Raw genomic sequence first — 20,033 nt, forward strand, 5'->3', positions numbered from 1 at the left:
ACTGGGAGGGATGCCTGTCAGCTAAGGGCAGTTCCCAGAGAGGGACTTAGCTGAGGCATCAGCTGCAGCTACTCCCAGCAGCTGGGGGAATGAGTGCCTCAGTCCTAAATGGGGAAGTTGGGTGGTGCATCCCTCATCCTCCTCCTGGCCTGGCACAGCTAATCTGGGCATTCCAACCCTACGTAACGCTTGCTTTCAAATAATGATTGGTTCGGGGGGGCACATGACTGAATAAGGTTGGTAAGATCCAGTATGGGGGTTTTTGTTGGAACAATGAGAAGGAAAAGAGGCGCTCTTGCTCCTGAGTTTGCTAGGTTGGGACAATGAAAGCATGGAATGAACCTTCCTTCACAGCACCTTTTAGAGAGAGTCTATTTACCACTGAAGAAAGTGAGGCCAACACCCAGAAAAAGCAGAGCCAAAAGATAGAGAGCCCCAAAGGCTACTATTCGGGCAATTAAATCCACTACTTTAAAGTCCCTGGGCTTTTCAGTTATTTAAGTCACTATATTACCTTTTTGCATTACTCGATTCAAACGAGTTCTGACATATACAGTTGACCCTTGAACAGGGGAATAGGGGCACTGACCCAACGCAGTCAAAAATTCACATATAAATTTTGACTCCCCCAAAACTTAACCACTAATAGCCTACTGTTGACTAGAAGCCTTACTAATAACATAAACAATTGATTAACACATATTTTGTATGCTGTATGTAATATATACTGTACTCTTCCAATAAAGCTAGAGAAAATTAAGAAAATCATAAGGAAGGGGGTGCCTGGGTGGCTCAGTTGGTTGAGCTACTGATTCTTGGTTTTGGCTCTCATGGTGATCTCAGGGTGCTGACATGGAGCCCGGAGTTGGGCTCCATGGTCCATGGGAAATTTGCTTCTCTCCTCCCCTCCCTCTGACTCTCCACTCTCTCCGTCTCAAATAAATAAGTAAATAAATAAATAAATCTTAAAAAAAACAAAAACAAAATCATAAGGAAGAGAAAATACTTTCAGTACTGTATTGGGAAAAAAAAAAAAACACCATGTATAAGTGGACCTGCACAGTTCAAGCCTGTGTTGCTCAAGGATCTACTACTGTACAATGGTATACAACAATAAAGGCCATATTCACGATACATTAAGTGAAAAAAATTAACACAAGACATACATTTTACATATAGTAATGATGCCGGTTTTGTAAAACAAACTAATGTACACCATTAAAAAAAAAGAAAGAAAGAAAAGAGGGGCACCTGGGTGGCGCAGTCAGTTAAGAGTCTGACTTTGGCTCAGGTCATGATCTCAGAGTCCTGGGATCCAGCCCCTCTCTTGGCAGAGTCTGCTTGAGATTCTCTTCATCTCCCCCTCCCCCTGCTCTCTCTCTCTGATAAAATAAATAAAATCTAAAAAAAAAAAAAAAGAAGAAGAAGAAGAATGCAGCACAACAGAAACAATGTTACATACATACAGTTAAGTGGTGAGATGGGACGGGGGCGGGGAGGTTGAATTTGATTTTCTTCTATAGGTTCCGCAAAGATGTCAAGGCCTGGGATTTGAGCCCTGCTTACCTCACTTACCTACCGAGTCACCTGACGGGATTCCCAGGAAACAGTAACAGGGGACTCACAGACCTGTTACCGTTGCATGGGGCTCCTACCAACCGTCCCCCTCTTCCCCTACCCTCATTACAGCAAGGCACGGAAGCCTTCATGAGCTTACTTCATCAACTCCTTTGCCACCTGGGCTCCAGGCACAGGGAGTCACAATGCCGATTTCTCAGGAGTGCGTCTCCACCTTCCCGAGCCCCAGGGCCCCCCACCCGCAGCTCGCGCCCGCTCCTCCAAAAGCCCCGCCGCGCTGAGGAGATGGGCCCACCGCGCGGCTCCGCGTCCAGGCGCAGGGTCGTGGTTGGGCGGCCGTGAAGACGGCGGCCCGGTCCCGGCCAGCTGTCCGGCCTCGGCGGGGATGCGGCCAGTGAGAGGAGGCCGGGCCTGCTGGGCCGGGGGAGACGCGCGAGCCCTCGGGAGCGTGGCCCGGGCCTAGTGCCCCGGGAGCGTTTCCCAGTCGGCCGTGCGGACCCGGACTTGGGGTGGGGGCGGGGTGGGGGCTGCGGAGCGGGGCGCGCGCGCGCAGACCAGGGATGCGGGTGCCGCGCGGCCGGCCTGACTGGGCTGTTGCGGGAGGATGCGGTCCCAGTCAGCGGCGGCGACGAGGACCGGCCTTAGTGAAGGGTTGATGGGACGAGAGCGAAAGCGCGGAGGAAGACGGGGCTCAGGTTTTTTGCGTGGTGACAGGGTGTAGGGCGCTGCCCTTCGCCCTGACAGAGAGGAGGCAGAGCGGGTTCGCGGAACGAGGAGTTAAGTGTTGGACGTGTGGGCTTCGCCGAGATATCCAGGTGTTTGCCGTTTGGGCTGGAGGCTCCGAGAACAAGGCTGAAAGAGGTCATTAGAATGTGTGGGAGTAAGAAAAAAAAAAAAAAGTGCATTAACGAAAAGACCAGAGTGTGGAACCCAGGGCCAGCCAAAAGATGGCTGAGAGGGGAGGAGAACCAAGAGAAGGCAAGGAAGGAGGGGATTTCAAAAATTTAGAGCTTAGTTACTATGTCTAATGTTTAGTCAGTTGATGGAAAAGCATGTGTTGCGTATTGTGGTGAGCAACGAGGGTGGCATTATTTGTAGAATGTATGTTCGAGTGTATGAATGAACACTGCTGTGGATATTCCGTGTACCTCCATACTGCCTTTTCTCTACAGCTGGCACTAGTCTAGGTACTGAGAATATGTGATAATAGTGGCGGAGATCATCAATAAACGCATTATCCAATAAGTTAAATAATTTCGGACCATAAGTGGAGATTCTAAAACAAGGTGTAGAGAGTTATGGAATGCAGAAGAGGTTTTCATAACATATGTAGTAGTGGAAGCAGAATCTAGATTGTAATAGGGTATACAGGCCTTTTTAAAAAAGAAATCTGGCTTTAAAGAGGAAACAACGTTTTTTTTTTTAATTTAGGAAATGAAAAGCCTTATTTTGAGGTTGAGGGAAAGAAACTATTTTTAGATTGAGGGGGACCAACTACAGAAGGGGAATTGGAAGTAGAAGAGACAGTCTGCCTATGGGGACATGGGATTGGAGGGGCACCTTCTGAGATAGGAAGAAAAGAGATCAGGACGTTCGTGAAGATAGATGATTTTAGACATATGGACTTAAGGACTTGTATGATGACAGTTTTGTGAAACAGAAGGCCAAGTTTTCTTCTAGGGCAGAGGGGAGGGAGCTAATGGAGTCACAAGAGTGAGGGTGGAGGAGAGGGCTGTTGGGAACGGGAGAGAAGCCCCTATCAGGCACATCCATAGAAATGTCGTGATTCTGAAGACCCAGCTACTTTGAGATTGGGGACTGATTGCCTTGCTTGTGGTTTTTTTTTTTCTCCACTAGCATTTAGCCACCCAGGAATCTGAGTTGATCCAAGTAGTGGGTTAGCAGAGGCGGTATACCACAAAGATGGAGGGGGGACAAAGGGCAAGGAGCTTGAGGGGTTGGCCAGAAAGAGGCTTAAACACAGGTTGGATAGAGAAGGAACTGAGCCGGCCTCTTGGTAGTGGGCCTGGCAAAAGGGGAGGAGGTTTTCTCCCTGAGGTCAAAGAACAGGAAGCAACATTCTGGATTGGGTAGGAGAGATGTGGTCAGAAAGTAGGAAGTTGAAGTGTAAAATTTCAGATGTGGAGCAGTTATAGGCGTTGGCTGTAACTGTTGGCATTGAGGAGAAGGCTGTCCGAGGAAAGGAAGGCAGGGAACTGAAACTTGGGTTGTTGAAAGTGTTCAGGATGATGTTGGCACCTGAGAGGGAAAGGAGAGCTGTGGGCCAGAAGCCTGCCTACCCTGTGGAGTAGCTAGGCAAGATACTTTCCACATTTCAAAAATAATTATGGGTGATGAAACAGACCCAAAGAATTCAAGTGAATTGCTCAAGGTCACACAGGTAATACCTTATTTGTGGGGTATTCTCATGATAGTGTGGTTTCAGGTGTTTGGTGGGCTTCTCTCAGGCAGCACCCCAGGGAGTCACAACATTGCAGGGTCTAGTTTGCCTCATTTCAGGGCTCATTGATGAATGGATGCTCTCAGCACATCCAAAGATGTCTTCTCTTTAGCAGACTTGCTAACTAATAAATAAACCAGGACACTCGTTTCCTAGCTTATAATGGAGGGCATCTTTTCCCAGTGATTGGAATACTCGATATCCTTCCAAGGGCCCCTTCACTGTTCTGGAAATCTCTGAGAAGTTGCATGGTAAGCGTGGACTCAAACCAAGGAAAGCCATATAATTTGGGTATACTACCTCCCATGGCAAATGACAGCTTCTAAGTGTTTGGGCTTGTACTCCACCCCCAAAGTCTCTTTCCTATAAAAGTACTAGAGAAATGCTGACCACTTTTATTCTTCTCTTATTTTCTCTGCATATCCACTCAGCTTAACTTTTTGCTCGTGTTCTTTAGGCGAGGGTCCATTTAGTCCCATTTCTCCAGGGGTCCTGGAAGATAGTCTCTTTCTATCCATCATGTGTAAGTTCATCTGTTCTCTCTGATGGAGAGATAGTAAGCATGAGCATAGTTGGTTCTAAATTTCTTGTGAATTAATAATTGTTGTATATAACCATTAATTCCAATTATAATTAACATGAAAATGTCAGAACTTCTTTTGAGGGAAAAGGAAGCTTAACTATTAGTTTGATAATATTATATTATGTTTTTATATTTATGTAATAAAAACTGTTATTACATTATGAAACCAAAATTCCTAAAGCATTCTAGAAACTAGATGGTAACTGTAACATAAGGAGTTGATTTTCCCGGGCGCCTGGGTGGCAGAGCGCTTAAGTGTCTGCCTTTGGCTCAGGGTGTGATCCCGGCGTTATGGGATCAAGCCCCACATCAGGCTCCTCCACTATGAGCCTGCTTCTTTCTCCCACTCCCCCTGCTTCTGTTCCCTCTCTCGCTGGCTGTCTCTATCTCTGTCGAATAAATAAATAAAATCTTAAAAAAAAAAAAAAAAGAGTTGATTTTCCAGTTATAACATAAGGAGTTGATTTTCCAGTTATTTAGAAGCTTGGAAAATTAACACAAACTATTGGTAATACTTGAACAGCAATTGGAACCATTTTTGTACAATAAGAGTGAGATTTTATACAAAATACCTTCTCAGTACACATAAAATGGAATGTGAGGAAAGCCTCAATGTACAAATCTGCATCAAATGGAGGCTAAGAAGAAAGGCAGAAAATATTTACCAGTGCTGCCTAATAAACTTCTCTAAAACTTAGTGATTTAAAGCAACATTTATTAATCCGTAGTTCTTAGGTCAACAATCTGAGCTGGGCTGAACTGTGTAGTTCTGCTGATCTTTGCTGGGCCCTTCCATGCATCTGCAGTCAAATGCAGGGTTGGTTGGTAGCTGGATGATCTAGGTTGGCCTCACGTACCTGTCGGGAGGTTTGTAGGCAGGTGGCAGGAGCTGGCTCACTGATTCTTCCCACAAGATCTCCAGTAGTCAAGCCTGGGCTCATTGGATGAGGTCTTACAGTTCCAACTACAGCAAGAGTGGTAGCTGCAAAGGCTCTTGAGACCTGGGGCTTAGAACTTGCCCATTATTTCTGCCACATTTTCCTGGTCAAAGCAGGTCACAAGGCCAACCCAGATTCAAGGGGTGTTAGGTAAAGACTCTACTTCCTGGTGAGAGGAGCTTTGCAAAATATTGTGACTGTTTTTGTAGTTGGCCACAAATGTATTGCTGACTGTGTGTCAACACTATTCTAAGTGTTTCACATGCATTTAGCTCATTTAATCCCCTCATTAACTCACTGAGTCAGGTACTAAAAATACATTTCACAGATGAGAAAACAAAAACTGAGAAATTAAGTTAACTTACCCAAGATCATACAGGTAATGATGGAGCTGAATTTCAGTCCAGGCATTCTGGTTCCAGAGGCTGCACTCTTAGCCAATAAGCTATCCTGCCTCAAAAGCTTGGTGGAGAAAACTTGTCTTATTTTGGGCAGACTGGATAAGGTTCTAGCCTTGTAAACAAAACAGTTTGCTCACATGGCAAACCTGACTATATAAATGCACTCTTTATAAGTGAAAATTTGTAAAGGAAGCACTATTTCTTTACCAATTTATTCTCAAAACTTAGGATTCTAATTGGATCAAAGATACAGCTTTATTGTTCCTTTATTGAAGAAGCAAATGAATAAAAAATACCCTAAATCATGGAAATTGTAATATTTCCTCTTTTGAGTTCAGTTATTAGAACTTTCAGCAAAAAAGACACTTTTGTTGATCACAAGGTGTGGGACCTTTACCAAGTTGTAGGATCATTTTTCAGAGTTTCATATGGCTGCTGGATGGCTCTGGCTGTGAGCAGCACGTCAAGCTGTTGTCCCTTTGTTTTCAGGTCTCGCAGGCAGCTGCAGAGCTTCAACAGTACTGCATGCAGAATGCCTGCAAGGATGCCCTGCTGGTAGGTGTTCCAGCTGGAAGCAACCCCTTCCGGGAGCCCAGATCCTGTGCTTTATTCTAAAGGCTGGTGAGTAATGATACACCATGCTATCTTGGGGCCATGGCATTATCACAGGGCTTCCCAAGCGATTGGGTACCTGAGTTTTGAATATCTACTATTGTTGGGGAAATTAAAATAAGAAACAGCAAAACGCACCTGAAGGGTGACTTTAGTCAGCATGCTTGTGGAATACATCTCATTAAGAGAGTCTCAATCCTCTTGGGCACTAACTCATGGGATGTTAATATTCTTATATACTTGAGCTCTTTAACTGAATTGGCTGATAGTAATTTCATGAAATTAATCCCCCCATCTCTGTCCTAACACCATCCCAGAGTTGTGATTTGCTGCTTGGTGCTATCAAGGAGACTTGCTGCTCTCTGGACTAAGAACTCCCCAGAGGAGACTTGTTCCTACCACCAGCTGTGATTTCTTTCAGAGGCTTTCAGAATATATCTGTTTTAATAGAGGAAGAAATGTAGCTACTAGGGAAAAGTGTGGGTAGAGTTAAAAGAGCTTTACAAATTGATTACTGAAATGAAAATACCTCTTTGGTGGCATATTAGAAATTTCATGGGTCCTAATATGTTGTGTTTCATTCACATTTTCATTTTTTCCCCCCTTTTTTGGAAGAGGTCAGGGCATAGATTACTGGAGTCTTTGGGGGCCAACATATTTCAAATTATGTATTCTAGGGGTTTTCATGCAGTAAGTAATCATCTTAGGTCCTTTTTCACATATTTGCAAAAGGAAATTATTCATATTAACAGAAGGAGGTAATCATGCTATCAGGTACTACTGTACCTTTTAATGGAAAATGTCCACATTTATGGTATTAAAATAATAGTCTTATGGTGGCATAGTATTTTCCTTTTTACAAAGCACCTTCATGGGTCTTACCCATTCAACAAGGTAGCTTAGATGTTTTTTATATTGTTACTTTCTACTTTGAGAACACTAAAGTGACCTGAAATGACCACTAGTTAATTTTATGTATGTCTTACTAATGTGAAAACCTACCAATTCTCTTTCCAGTAAGGAAGAAGTTCACTGAGGAATGCTTTTAAGTGCAAAGTGATGAATAACTAACTGCCTCCAAGTCTCAAGAAAACACTTTTCTCCAGCCAAGTGACTTCTAGATATTTCAGACCTTTCCTTGGCCTGGTCCTATAGCCAAACTTCTATGGAAATTGATGAGTTTCTACTCAGATAAGGAAACTGGGTGAGGGGAAAGTTTTTGGATAATAATGGCCAGACTCTTTTGGTAAAGTGCTTTTATATTTAAGACAAACAAAAATGTTACCACCAAATACACCTCTTTCTTAAGCAAATTACTAGTGTTTCTATACCTGGAATATTATGTTTGTTTTATTTACTGGATGTTTACATTTTGGGAAGGCAGACATTTTGTTTGTTAGAAAATTGAATATTTGTAATTTGTTGTTACTAAGATTTTTATACCATACATAACAAAACTTGTTCTTTTCTCCTGAATTTACAGTTTCTAAATGAAGACAAACAAGTATAAAACTGGCAGGAGAATAGGCTTTATTAATCAAATGATGTCTTGATTTTTCTAAATGAGGAGATTGTTTTATTTGTAACACTAAACATGGGAACTGTTTCTTAGCAAACTTGTTTGGAAAGATTCATGTTGTGTTGTGTATTAGATTGCCCCATCCTGTATATGAAGCAGATTTGGTGTTTGTCTTCTTAAGTTCCTGTACTTTATAGTTGTGGTTGTACTTAAAAAAAAACCCCACAAAACCTACATTATTTCATGTCTTTAAAAAAATGTTTAAATGTGATCTTTAGAACATTGCAAATGATTAAAAACAAAATAATGTGAAAATACTACAACCTAAATGAATTCTTAGTGTCACGATTATTTTGCTTTGATGGTGTTGCCTTTGATTTAATTTGGGACACTTTTAAGAGGATACCTTATTTGTGTTTGTAATAATCTTTGATGAGCTTGGAAATAAAATTCTGCTTAATTCATCATTTTCTATGATAGCAACATTTTGTGTCTGATTTTGATTTAAGGCGTCATGGATTTTTGTTTGCTTGTGAAATCGAGTGCTGGAAGTGGGAAGTGAAATTTTTTCTTAAAAGTCCTTGTAGAACTTTGTAAAAATTATATATATATTTAATATATATATGTATAACTTGCAGAAACATCTCAATTTCTGGCGACATTTACACTTTGAAATATGTATAAATCCATAAATAAATAAATGAAAATATCTGTTAGCCTAATTAGTGTTACTATATAGAGAAAATAGAAGTCATCATGTGGAAACTCCCTTAACTTCTGGACACTAAACTTCTAAATTAAAGTGATCTAAACAGTTTGTGTTTAGATCTAAATCTAAGTGATCTGAATCTCTTCCATTCAATCAAAATTCAAGTGTCTCTTTTCTAACCCTGCTATTTGTTCTCTGGATCTCTTTCACCTTCCCTGAAATCACACTAATTATCCTTTCTCCTTTATCTTCAACTACTTTATTGGATCCTTTCTGTCAACATTTAAACATGGTCCATTCTCCATCTTAACACAATAAGTATTTTTAAAAATCTCCATTAAAAAACTCATTTTCACTTATACAAGATAAGCAAGTCCTAGAGATCTACTCTACAGCATAGTGCCCATGGTTAGCCTATTGTATTATATTCTGAAAAATTTACTAAGAGGGTTGATCTTACATTAGGTGTTATCACAAAAAATAAGAGGGTGGAAGAAGTTGGGTCTGTTCCAAATAATTCCTTGTGATGGGGTGTTTGGAAGAGGATCTTGGAGGCTGGACTGACACTTTTGGTCTCCTAACAAGGGCCCAACCAGACCCTTTGGGTTTCTATGGATCATCCCAACCTGTCATGTGACCATGGCTCCCAGGGAGTGCTCTGCTGAAGCAGAGCTCTCTTACTTTATCCATTGTTCCCAGACTCCTCTAACACAAGACTTGCTTCCCAATACCTCTGACAGAGGCTGTTCTAGGCCCAGGCAGAATGTGTCCTTAAACAGCAAGCACCATTGAGAAATGCCCACAGGAGGACTCAGATACTTCCACTCCATTTGATGAGGAAGCAGGGACATGAGTGTCGATAGCCTAGCCTCAAGGCTTGCTACAGTTGATGGCCTATGAAGAAACTCCTTTCCTCTGGAAGCTGATTAAAGGCAGGATAAAGGAGATCTGCAAGCTGAGAAGCCTTAGCCTTACCTTAGTTTAGAAGCTATCCTGCCAAAACTTTATGTAGAACAGAAATTCCAATTAGATTTCCAGAAATAGTTTCTCTTTAAAGTCTCCACCCACTACATACCCAAGCAAAACCAAGCATCCTATAAATAAAAGTATAATAGCAAGAGGAGAGTAGGAGGAGGAAAGTAAGAGGTGGTGTTAAGCCTGTTTCAAAAAGGAGGGTATGATTAACAGTATCAGACGCTGAAGAGGAGTCAAGTAGGGTGATGTCTGCGTGCCTCTTGGATCTGAGAAGGTACAGGTCAATTTTGGTAGTAATCGGGTGATAATTTCAGAAGCCAGGAAAGAAGAGTATGCTTGTGGTCTTCAGACATTTTTGCTGGAGTACCACCTACAATAATGTCAAAAACCCAATACCTCCATTTTAGGGGTGACATATAAAAGTTTTGTTAATAACTGAATAGTTGCAAAGAATATAACTTTATTAGAAATTGTGACATTTTAAAAATAAAATTAAATCTTTAAAAAAATACTCAATGGAATATAAATACTAGAGTAATTAGAAACCTACAACCATCCATTAAAAAAATATAAGCTATCCTCCAAAAATGTTGTACCAACAGTGTAAGAAAGTGTTCTTTCTTCAATATGTTGACACTGAAAATTTTCAAAAATTTTTCTGACCTGATAGGTAATCTGTTTTCCTTTGCATTTGCCTGATGAGTAGTGAAGCTACATATAATTTCAAATGTTTATTGGCTATTTTTGTTTCTTCAGTGTAATATCTATTCATGTATTTTGCCCACTCTTCTATTAGGTTGTCTTTTTCCTATCAATTTGTAGGATTCTTTGTATATTAGGAATGTAAATTTTTTTTATTATGTAGGTTGCAAATATTTTCTTAGTGATTTGTTTTAAATTTTTACTTATGAAGACAACACTTTATTTTTTTTAAGTATTTATGTATGTATGTATTTATATAATCTTTACACCCAGTGTGGGGCTTAAACTAATGACCCCAGGATCAAGAGTTGCACACTCCTCCGACTGAGCCAGTCAGGCATCCCTGAAGGCAACACTTTAAATGGGAACTTCTCTGGTGCCTAGGTGGCTCAGTTGGTGAAGGGTCTGTCTTCGACTCAGGTCATGATCTCACGGTCCTGGGATCAAGTCCCACATCTGGCTCTCTGCTCAGCGGGGAGTCGGCTTCTCCCTTTCACTCTCCCTTTGTGCATGCTCTTTCTCAAATAAATAAATCTTAAAAAAAATAAATGAGAAGTTCTCTAACTTCAACTTTGCCTAGCTAGATTTTAACTTTCTTGGCGATTGGAGAATTGACTCTAGTGATCTTCACTTTTTGACTTAAAGGGTCAGACAGAGATGGGGACTCATTTTAAAAGGCTTGTTGGAGGAAAGGTGGGAAGCAGTGAGCCCTTCTGAAGAGAACTAACTAACCCTTCTACACACACACACACACACACACACACACACAATACTGTATATACTGCTATTGCTCTAAATGTATATATTGTATCTACTGCTTTAAAAAAAAAAGGCTTGCAATGTTCAGGTGAATCTGGAAGATATTTGGATCTTACGACAATTATGCCAATTAGAATATTTTACATACAAAGATTCACACAAGAGGGCAGAATATATATTTTGAAAATTTAATATGGAAACACCAAGAACATCTAACAACTGTATTTTCTTTAATGAATGAGCAAACCTAAATCATTTTGTTACTAGATTTTCATCAAAAACAAAGGAATGTGGCACAGAACATTATCCTTTCTTTCAAAAAAACCTCAGACGGGTTTGTCCATCAACTCTACCAGGGACTTTTTCATATGCTAGACGTCGTTTTTTGAATTTTGGTAGTTGTGAGCATATGAAATCTGTTAAAAGGAGAAAAAGGAAAACCATTTTATTTCTGACAATAATAAAGTGTAGCTATTTTTTCCAGCTATTCTGGTGCATCCTATCTCTTCATCTATCTACAAAGTGTTAAAATTTCCAAACTGAGATAAAATGACTCTAAAAATTACATTTTTAGCATAAATGCACTTGTACTAAATGGCCCAATACTAATTAGTGTCATGTACACATATTCGTATACTCATGCTTTGCACAAATAATTAAATCTCCCTGGATTTAAGATTCCTTCATTTAAGTTTTTCCTCATTAAGCCTGTTCTTTACCTCCTATCTGTAATGTTGTGGAATTTATCCTGAGCTCTGATATATGATAGGTGGTGATCATGTATGGACTCACTTTCTATGACTGTATTATATATGATACACTAGCCTGAAATATCCTAGATTTGGATTCTTATAGAGGTTAGTTAATTAAATCAGTAAAAAAGGAGGCTGAAATATTAAAACTTTTAGTAATTATTCCTGGGAATATAATCTCATAATTATAAGAGTTGGATGCCATTATAAGCAAATTTAGAAAGCAGTATAGCAGGTAATTTTTATCATAGAGGTCACAATACACATCTATAAAACAAATGGAAAATTATCTTGGGATTATGCCAATGGCTTTGGATAAATTGTCTAACCCTGCATTAATATGAATTCTAAAAGTTTCATATCTTAATGTAGACAATGATGTGCTATGGGAAACAACAGTAAAAATGTTAAAAGTTTCCATAGTGATAATAATACTAGTATCAAAGATTCATATGAACTGTTTGAATAAGATTATTTTATGGAAGAAGTCTGAAAGTGGAAAAAAGCAATATTTCTAAACTAACATTATTTATCTAATGTATTATTTATTTATTTATTTATTTTTAGTTTTTTATTTATTTGAAGAGAGAGAGACAGCCAGCGAGAGAGGGAACACAAGCAGGGGGAGTGGGAGAGGAAGAAGCAGGCTCCCAGTGGAGGAGCCTGATGCGGGGCTCGATCCCATAATGCTGGGATCACGCCCTGAGCCAAAGGCAGACGCTTAACGACTGCGCCACCCAGGCACCCCTCTAATATATTATTTAAAAATAAATTTATAACTAAGTTAATGAATTAAAATGTAAGTAGACATTTGACTATTCCATCCATATCCCCAAAAGCTTAAATATTAAAAGTTATTAGAAAAAATTTCTGAGATCTTCTCATTAAGAAAGTGGGAGGATTATCTTATACATTGGGATGCCCTATGTTCAAGAACATATAGTAATTCACATGCTTGATTTGGTTCAAGATGGAAAAAAAATGGAATTTTTAATGCAGTTCATTTATGAAGCTGGAATAAACTTCATGTCAAAATGTGACAGAGCACAAGTAAAGAACACAATAGATGAATTGCATTATGAATATAGATATGAAAATCATAAATATTAGGAACCATATACAGCAGCATATTAAAAGAAGCACTCTTCAAAAGCCAATTAAGTTTATTACAGAATAATAAGAATGATTTAATATTAGTAAATCTGTTAATATAATCCTTGACATTAATGGATCAATGGAGAAAACATGTTTGATTTTCCCCAATAGCTACCAAAAAAAGTTTGGATAAAATTTGGCATCTATTCCTCACAAATGTTTACAAAACTAGGGATAGAATATTTCCCATTAAGATCAGGAACAAAATAAATTATGACTATTAAACAGGACCAAATCCAAGTTTTGTGAGTCCGGGGGTTTATACAGTTGATCCTTGAACAATGTGGACGTTAGGGAGGCTGACTCTTTCCCCCTACTCAAAAATCTACATATAACTTTTTTTAAAGTAAGCTCTGCATCCAACATGGGGCACAAACTCATGGCCCTGAAATCAAGAGTCACATGCACCACTGACTGAGCCAGCCAGGCATCTCAAAATTCTATATATAACTTTTGATTTCTCTAATACTTAACTACTAAGAGCCTACTGTAGATTGGAAGTCTTACTGATAACATAAACAGTCAACTAACATATTTTGTTTGTTATATGTACTATATACTGTGTTCTTACAAAGAAGTAAGTTAGAGAAAAGAAATGTTACTAAGAAATCATAAGGAAGAGAAAATACATTTATAGTACCATACTGTATTTATCAAAAACTGCATTTCAAACCTGTGTTGTTCAAGGGTCAACTGTACAGGTTGGGAGGTCCTCTTTTATGTTCTTTTTTCTTTCGTTATTATTGTTATTTAATCCCAGTATAGTTAACATACAGTGTTATATTAGTTTCAGGTGATTCAACAAATCTATGTATTACTCAGTGCTTATCATGGCAAGTGCACTCTTTAATCCCCATCTGCTATTTCACCCACCCCCTCACCCACCTCCTCTCTGGTGACCATCAGTTTGTTCTCTATAGTTAAGGGTATGTTTCTTGGTTTGTCTCTTTTTTTCTTTGTTCATTTGTTTTGCTTCTTAAATTCCACATATGGGTAAGATCATATGGTATTTGGGGAGGTCCTCTTTTAACAAAACAAAGAATACAGGATTTTCTGGGCCCCTCTCAAGCTTCACAAAAGGGCCTATGCAAAAAAGGAGCTTTGAAGCTTAAGCTTCTCCCTTTTTTATTATTATTTTTCCCTATCATGGTAAGTCTACATTTGTATGGCTATTAGAACTTAATATTTTGTTCTAGATGTTCAAGCCAATGTAATAAGAAATGACATAGAAAATAAAGGTACAAGAGGTATCATTACTAGAAAAGAGAAAATAAAATTATCCTTTTAAAATTGATAGGATTAAGTGTTCAGAAACATCAGTTGTAGAGCTAATAGTAGTATCTATTTAATATCTATTTAATAGTATTGTCAGAATTCAATAATCCACATAAAGGGCCTAGATGGGCACCTGACCTGTAATAAGCTCTTAATAAATGTTAGCCCATTAAATATTCCTGCCTGCCAAAGAAGCTAATTTTCTAATTCACTGATTTCTCAGTTTAATCTTTGCTAATTTTAGTCTTCAGCTTTACTTAGACTTGTTCTGAGGTTTTATTTTTAACTTCTTAAATTGAACGCTTAGTTCATCTAAAGCTACAAGGATTTGACATATTTTATTTGCATTTATTTTCCTAGATGTCTATAACTAGAATTTTGATTTTCTTTTGACCCCAAAGTTATTGAAGATTCTTTAAGTATAGTAATTAAAACAAACATTTGAAAAAAATTTAGAGATGATTCTATCTTTTAAAATTACATCTGCAAGGGTGCCTGGGTGGCTCATGTTGGGAGGGCATGTGACTCTTTATCTTGGGGTCGTGAGTTTGAGCCCCACACTTGGTGTAGAGATTGCTAAAAGAATAAATAAACTTTAAAAAATTACATATGTGAGCAGTTTTATTAACGTTAGATAGTATTACCTGGTAATGATTTCTTGCCTTCTGAGTTAGATGAGGATTCAGAGTGCCTTTTCTGTCCTGAACATTTTCCTGCTCTTTGGTGGAAATAAAGACTGCTGAATTCTTTTTGATTTATATTAGGATCGGAAGCACAAAATAAATCCAAACTGGGGTCAGACGGTAATTCTTTCCAGAAAGTCTTTTTAGTCCCAGCATTTGAACTTTCACATATGAAGCCTTCTAACTCATCCGATAGACATTTTTGCTGATTAGTGAATAAATTATCTTTCTGAGAGTACCATTTGTCACATGTAGTCTCCCCTGCACCATATTCTAAGTTGAATGAGTGATTCTGTTGTTCCCATACATTTTTCTTAAAGTTCCAGGGAAGAGGAGATGGGGAGCCTTCTAGTGAAAAGCTAGGGGCAGACACTTCTGTATTTATAGGTCCTTTTGCATCATGTGTTCCTTTTTTCTTGTAATTTATAAAATTAGGGGCAACTCTCTTCTGAGTGTCAATTGGTGATATTATGTTTTCACAGTTCATTTGTGTTAGATCCAAATAAAAGACATCTGACTCTGAATCATTTTGGTTTTGAAAGGAGTTAACAGCCACATTCCTTGATTCTGTATTAATCAGGAAAGGGTTATGCACTATGTTAGGGTTACAACTGGAGTCCTTCCAGTGGCTGGCCTGATTATAAGAAGTCACAGGTGGTAAAATGGATGGCATTTCTCTTAGTTCCATAAGGGAAGAGTTATAGTTTAAAGTGCTGTTTGTGTCTCCATGCACTGTCTCTCCTATGTCTGAATAGTGGTAATACTCATTATGTTCTTGAAAGACAGAGTTTGAAGAGTCACAAGCTGAGTTCTGGGAAGTAAAGGTACTGGTCTGATTCCCATTTTCCTGAGGTGATGGACTTTGAGATGAGTTTGTTATGGAAGAAGAACTAATCTTGAATAAGGAAGTGATGCTACAAAAATGCTAAAAAAAATTAAAAATTAATTAATATAATACAAATAAAATATAAACATCAGTCAAGTAATATAAATAAATACAATATAAACATCAGTCAAGTAAAGATAAATAACAATGCTTATATATATGTAAAGAAAGCAAAATATAAATAAGTAGGGTATTATAGTGATCCATGTCATAAGAACATAACATAATTAGGCTCCATTAAAAGAAAAATTTATTATAATTAGAAAACCCATTTTCTAATCACTTGTAATAGAATTTTTAGTTACACAAGTTATACATGAATACCATCTGCTTGATAAAAATTTAAAATTTTTGCCAATAAGGCTAAAGTTTTCTTTACTACTATAATGAAGGGCGTCAGGATTGTAAGCACATATGAATAGAGTGTGTGATCACGTACTTGTGGACACAATAACATGTCAAAATAATTTAAAGTGTGATAAACTAACTCTACTGAATTATCTGTATAAGAGCTTTAAATGTATAATGTGGGGGCGCCTGGGTGGCACAGCGGTTAAGCGTCTGCCTTCGGCTCAGGGCGTGATCCCGGCGTTCCGGGATCGAGCCCCACATCAGGCTCCTCTGCTATGAGCCTGCTTCTTCCTCTCCCACTCCCCCTGCTTGTGTTCCCTCTCTCGCTGGCTGCCTCTATCTCTGTCGAATGAATAATAAATAAAATCTTAAAAAAAATAAAAAATAAAAAAAAATGTATAATGTGATTGACAGCCAATGAGAATTCTATTTGAAATTTAGTTCAACTAAATTATTTCTTTGCTACCTGAAGTCCCAAACAATTAAATTTGGATACCTTCCTTTTGAAAACCACTATGGTAAGAATCAGTACGCAAATGGAAAGGAAATAAACTCATATAAGATGATGGAATTCAAATAACTAACCTTTAACACTTTTTCTGGAACTTCAGGTAAAAGCTCCTGAAGTTGACACAGAGTTGCTAATAATATCCAGTGCAGTGAAGGTCCTTTGTTTAACATGAGCTGAGCCACCAATGGGTTAATACATGGAAAATCAAGTAAGTACATTTCTTCCTAGAAAAGAGTTTAAAGGAATAATCAGCCACCTTTGAAAATCTAGCAGTTAAAATTTTTGTCATTGCATCTATCACTCAATTTGAGATGCTTGGGAAAAAGTATGGCTAGTAGGGAAAGGAACTTCTTCGGCAGTTAAGATTCATATGCTCTCAGAATTGAGAAAGATCTTAAAGTTCATTCATTTTAATCACTCATCCAAAAAAATTTGTTACAGTTCATCCCCTTTGAATGATAATTGCTTCACCTCATGGTAGATTTTCTAATGAGAAACATTTTAGGGGACTTTTATACCTCAAGATTTCTTTAGCTCTCCCTTTGTAGGCCATATACTACTTTCACTATTTGATTAAGATGAGCCATGTTTATGATAAACCATGTTTATGATACTTTCAGGAAAGCCTTGCTGTGAAGAGTGTAGGAAGAACTTCTGTCGACCAGAACTGACCTTGATGGTCTAAAAATGTGTGTTTTCAGAAACATAAAAGTCTAGGAATATAGCAGCCATGTTTTACTATTACTATATTTCCTTTTCTTTCTGGGTTACACTGGCTTTTTGCACCCTCTTTGATTTTACCAAATAACAGACATGTGAGTAGATTAGACATAACTTGGTAAGATGGAAACTGCACATACATACATACATCCCATAATTAATTAATTATACCCATATTTGCCAATAGTATTATGTTCTGTTTAGGCATATAAAAATTCTGTAATTTAATATATATGAATATATGAATGATGAATGTATATGAATACATTAATATTTAACTTATTTGCTTTATAATTTTATTTTTTAAATTGGTAGAATAGTCACATGGTTCAAAATTCAAAATGTACTAAAAGGTATGCTGTAAAAACTCTCATCCTCACCCCATTATCCCAGTTCTCCTCTCTGAAGATAACTAATGTTATCATTTCTTGGTATCCTTCCAGAGATGTTTTATTCATTTACAAACACATATAAATATTAATTTCCCCTTGTTTTACACAAGTGGTAGATTACGAGCTCTATGCTGCAACTTCATTTTTCATGTAATATATCTTAAAGATCATTCCATGTTAGTATGTAAAAAGCTTCATTATTCCTTTTTTATGTTTTCATGATTTGAATATATACAAAAATAAAGGTAACAGAGATACTCAGTTGGTATGAGAACTTGGAAATATTTATGCTTAAACAAAAGGAATTTCTAAAAATTTACTATTCAGTCTTACAAATATTTTACGATTCTACTTTCAGCTTCAATTATGTAACTGGCAAAATGGAATGGTGGAATTTTGCTAGTCTCATATTTATTACTCTTAAATGTTTAAATTTAGGAACTAGAAAAACAGTTATGTTTTGAAAATATTAGGCATTGAAGTCATTATATCACCCTATAATACACTTGATTGAAAGTTCATTATAAAAGATCTCATTAAAGTACTTCTGTGAAGTTGAAAAATACCCATGATTCTGGAAAATGATCTAAATAAATGTTGTACATTATGTTTACCGCTATATATGCTCATGCAAACATTATAGGACAAAACTATGCTACCAAAAAGAGAACTCAAGTACATGTATTTATATTTGCTTTGCAAATATCTAATTTACATATTTAGGACACGAACCTTAGATGGTGAAACGTCAAGCCAAGATTTATCCAACCATTCATGAGGATCTCTCTTCGAGGTCATTAAATTGTGATCAGCAATTTGCCGAATTATCAGTGCAGCCTCTTCCACTCCTGGGGCAATTATAAGCTAAAATATATTTTTTATATGTTAGATTATAGGAAATTTTAGGAAGCAAAATATATTGTTCAAAAATTATTTGTAATTAGAAGAAAAACCCTCCAGCAGATTTTAATCTTTGAATATAATTTTAGATATAATTTATTAAAATGTGTACGTGAAATCCAGCATATTTTGTGAGGATAAGCAATTTTCTTTCCTTCTTTAAATATGATATCCTTATAGTTTTCCAATTTTTGGAGCTAAATTTCTTCACTTCCATTTTGCATTTATTAATAAATTTATTTGCAATTTGGATGTCAATAATATTTAATATTTTGGTTTTTTCCAAATTAATAGTTCTCAAAAATAAGAATTTAAGGGGAGCCTGGGTGGCTCTGTCAGTTAGGCGTTTGCCTTTGGCTCAGGTCATGATCCCGGAGTCCTGGGATCAAGTTGGGGATCGGGCTCCCTGGCCCATGGGGAGCCTGCTTTTCCCTCTCCCTCTGCCTGCTGCTCCCCCTGCTCGTGCTAACTCACTCTCTCTGTCAAATAAATAAATACAATCTTTTTAAAAAAGTAAGAATTTAAAAAACATAGTGCAAGATTTTTCAAAACGACATTTAAAGATAAAGGATATTTACAGATGAATTTGACTGTATTCAAAAAGAAAAAAGTTGGTTTTTTTAAAGATTTTATTTATTTATTTGACAGAGAGCACCAGCAGGGTGAGGGAAAAGGAGAAGCAGGTTCAGGGAGCCCACTGCCGGGCTTTATCCCAGGACCCTGGGATCATGACCTGAGCTGAAGGCAGACGCTTAACCAACTGAGCCATCCAGACACCCGCAAAAAGAAAAAAAGTTTTAATTTAGAATACTTTGGGAATTGTTCATCCAATATTGGCTTATGTGTGTGTTAAACTTAACTCTAAAAAAAGTTTCTTAGTATCTCCTACTTCCTGTCACTTTTGTTTTCCTCCATGCCCTTCTCTCTTTCGAAATGCCAGCCTTTTTCTTCTGCTTTCAGTTCTATTTTTATCTTCTTCATTTTTTAGATTCAGTTGAAGGAAATATAGTCCATGGGTTAGCAGGGTTTTTTTTTTTTTAAAGATATATTTATATATTTTAGAGAGAGAAGGGGGTGGGGAAGGGGCAGAGGGAGAGGGAGAGACAGTCCTAAGCATACTCCTTGCTAAGTGAGGAGCCCGACAGGGGGGTTCAATCTCAAGATCCTGAGA

The 20,033-nt window shown here is 37.8% G+C and overlaps 2 protein-coding genes across 2 annotated transcripts in view; one reads left to right on the forward strand and one right to left on the reverse strand.

Annotated features, from left to right (window-relative positions):
- Positions 1-2,234: 2,234 nt before the first annotated feature.
- On the forward strand, positions 2,235-8,573 carry GNG10 (G protein subunit gamma 10; the record flags this gene model as incomplete). The annotated part of the gene is made up of 4 exons (XM_034665571.1): positions 2,235-2,439; positions 4,223-4,290; positions 6,451-6,582; positions 7,591-8,573. Coding segments are annotated over 3 exons (399 nt in total), but the record flags the coding sequence as incomplete, so codon positions are not given.
- Positions 8,574-11,411: 2,838 nt separating this feature from the next.
- The window catches only part of SHOC1 (shortage in chiasmata 1), a 78,251-nt gene continuing 69,629 nt past the window's right edge, over positions 11,412-20,033 (reverse strand). The window contains exons 23-26 of the mRNA XM_034664261.1: positions 18,695-18,826; positions 16,925-17,074; positions 15,064-16,027; positions 11,412-11,653 (exon numbers count right to left, since the gene is read on the reverse strand). Coding sequence (XP_034520152.1) covers positions 11,553-11,653; positions 15,064-16,027; positions 16,925-17,074; positions 18,695-18,826 — 1,347 coding nt within the window. The 3' untranslated portion in view covers positions 11,412-11,552. The remainder of the gene's footprint in view (positions 11,654-15,063; positions 16,028-16,924; positions 17,075-18,694; positions 18,827-20,033) is intronic.

This window comes from Ailuropoda melanoleuca, chromosome 7 (genome assembly GCF_002007445.2).
Source record: "Ailuropoda melanoleuca isolate Jingjing chromosome 7, ASM200744v2, whole genome shotgun sequence".
Classification (NCBI taxonomy): Eukaryota; Metazoa; Chordata; class Mammalia; order Carnivora; family Ursidae; genus Ailuropoda; species Ailuropoda melanoleuca.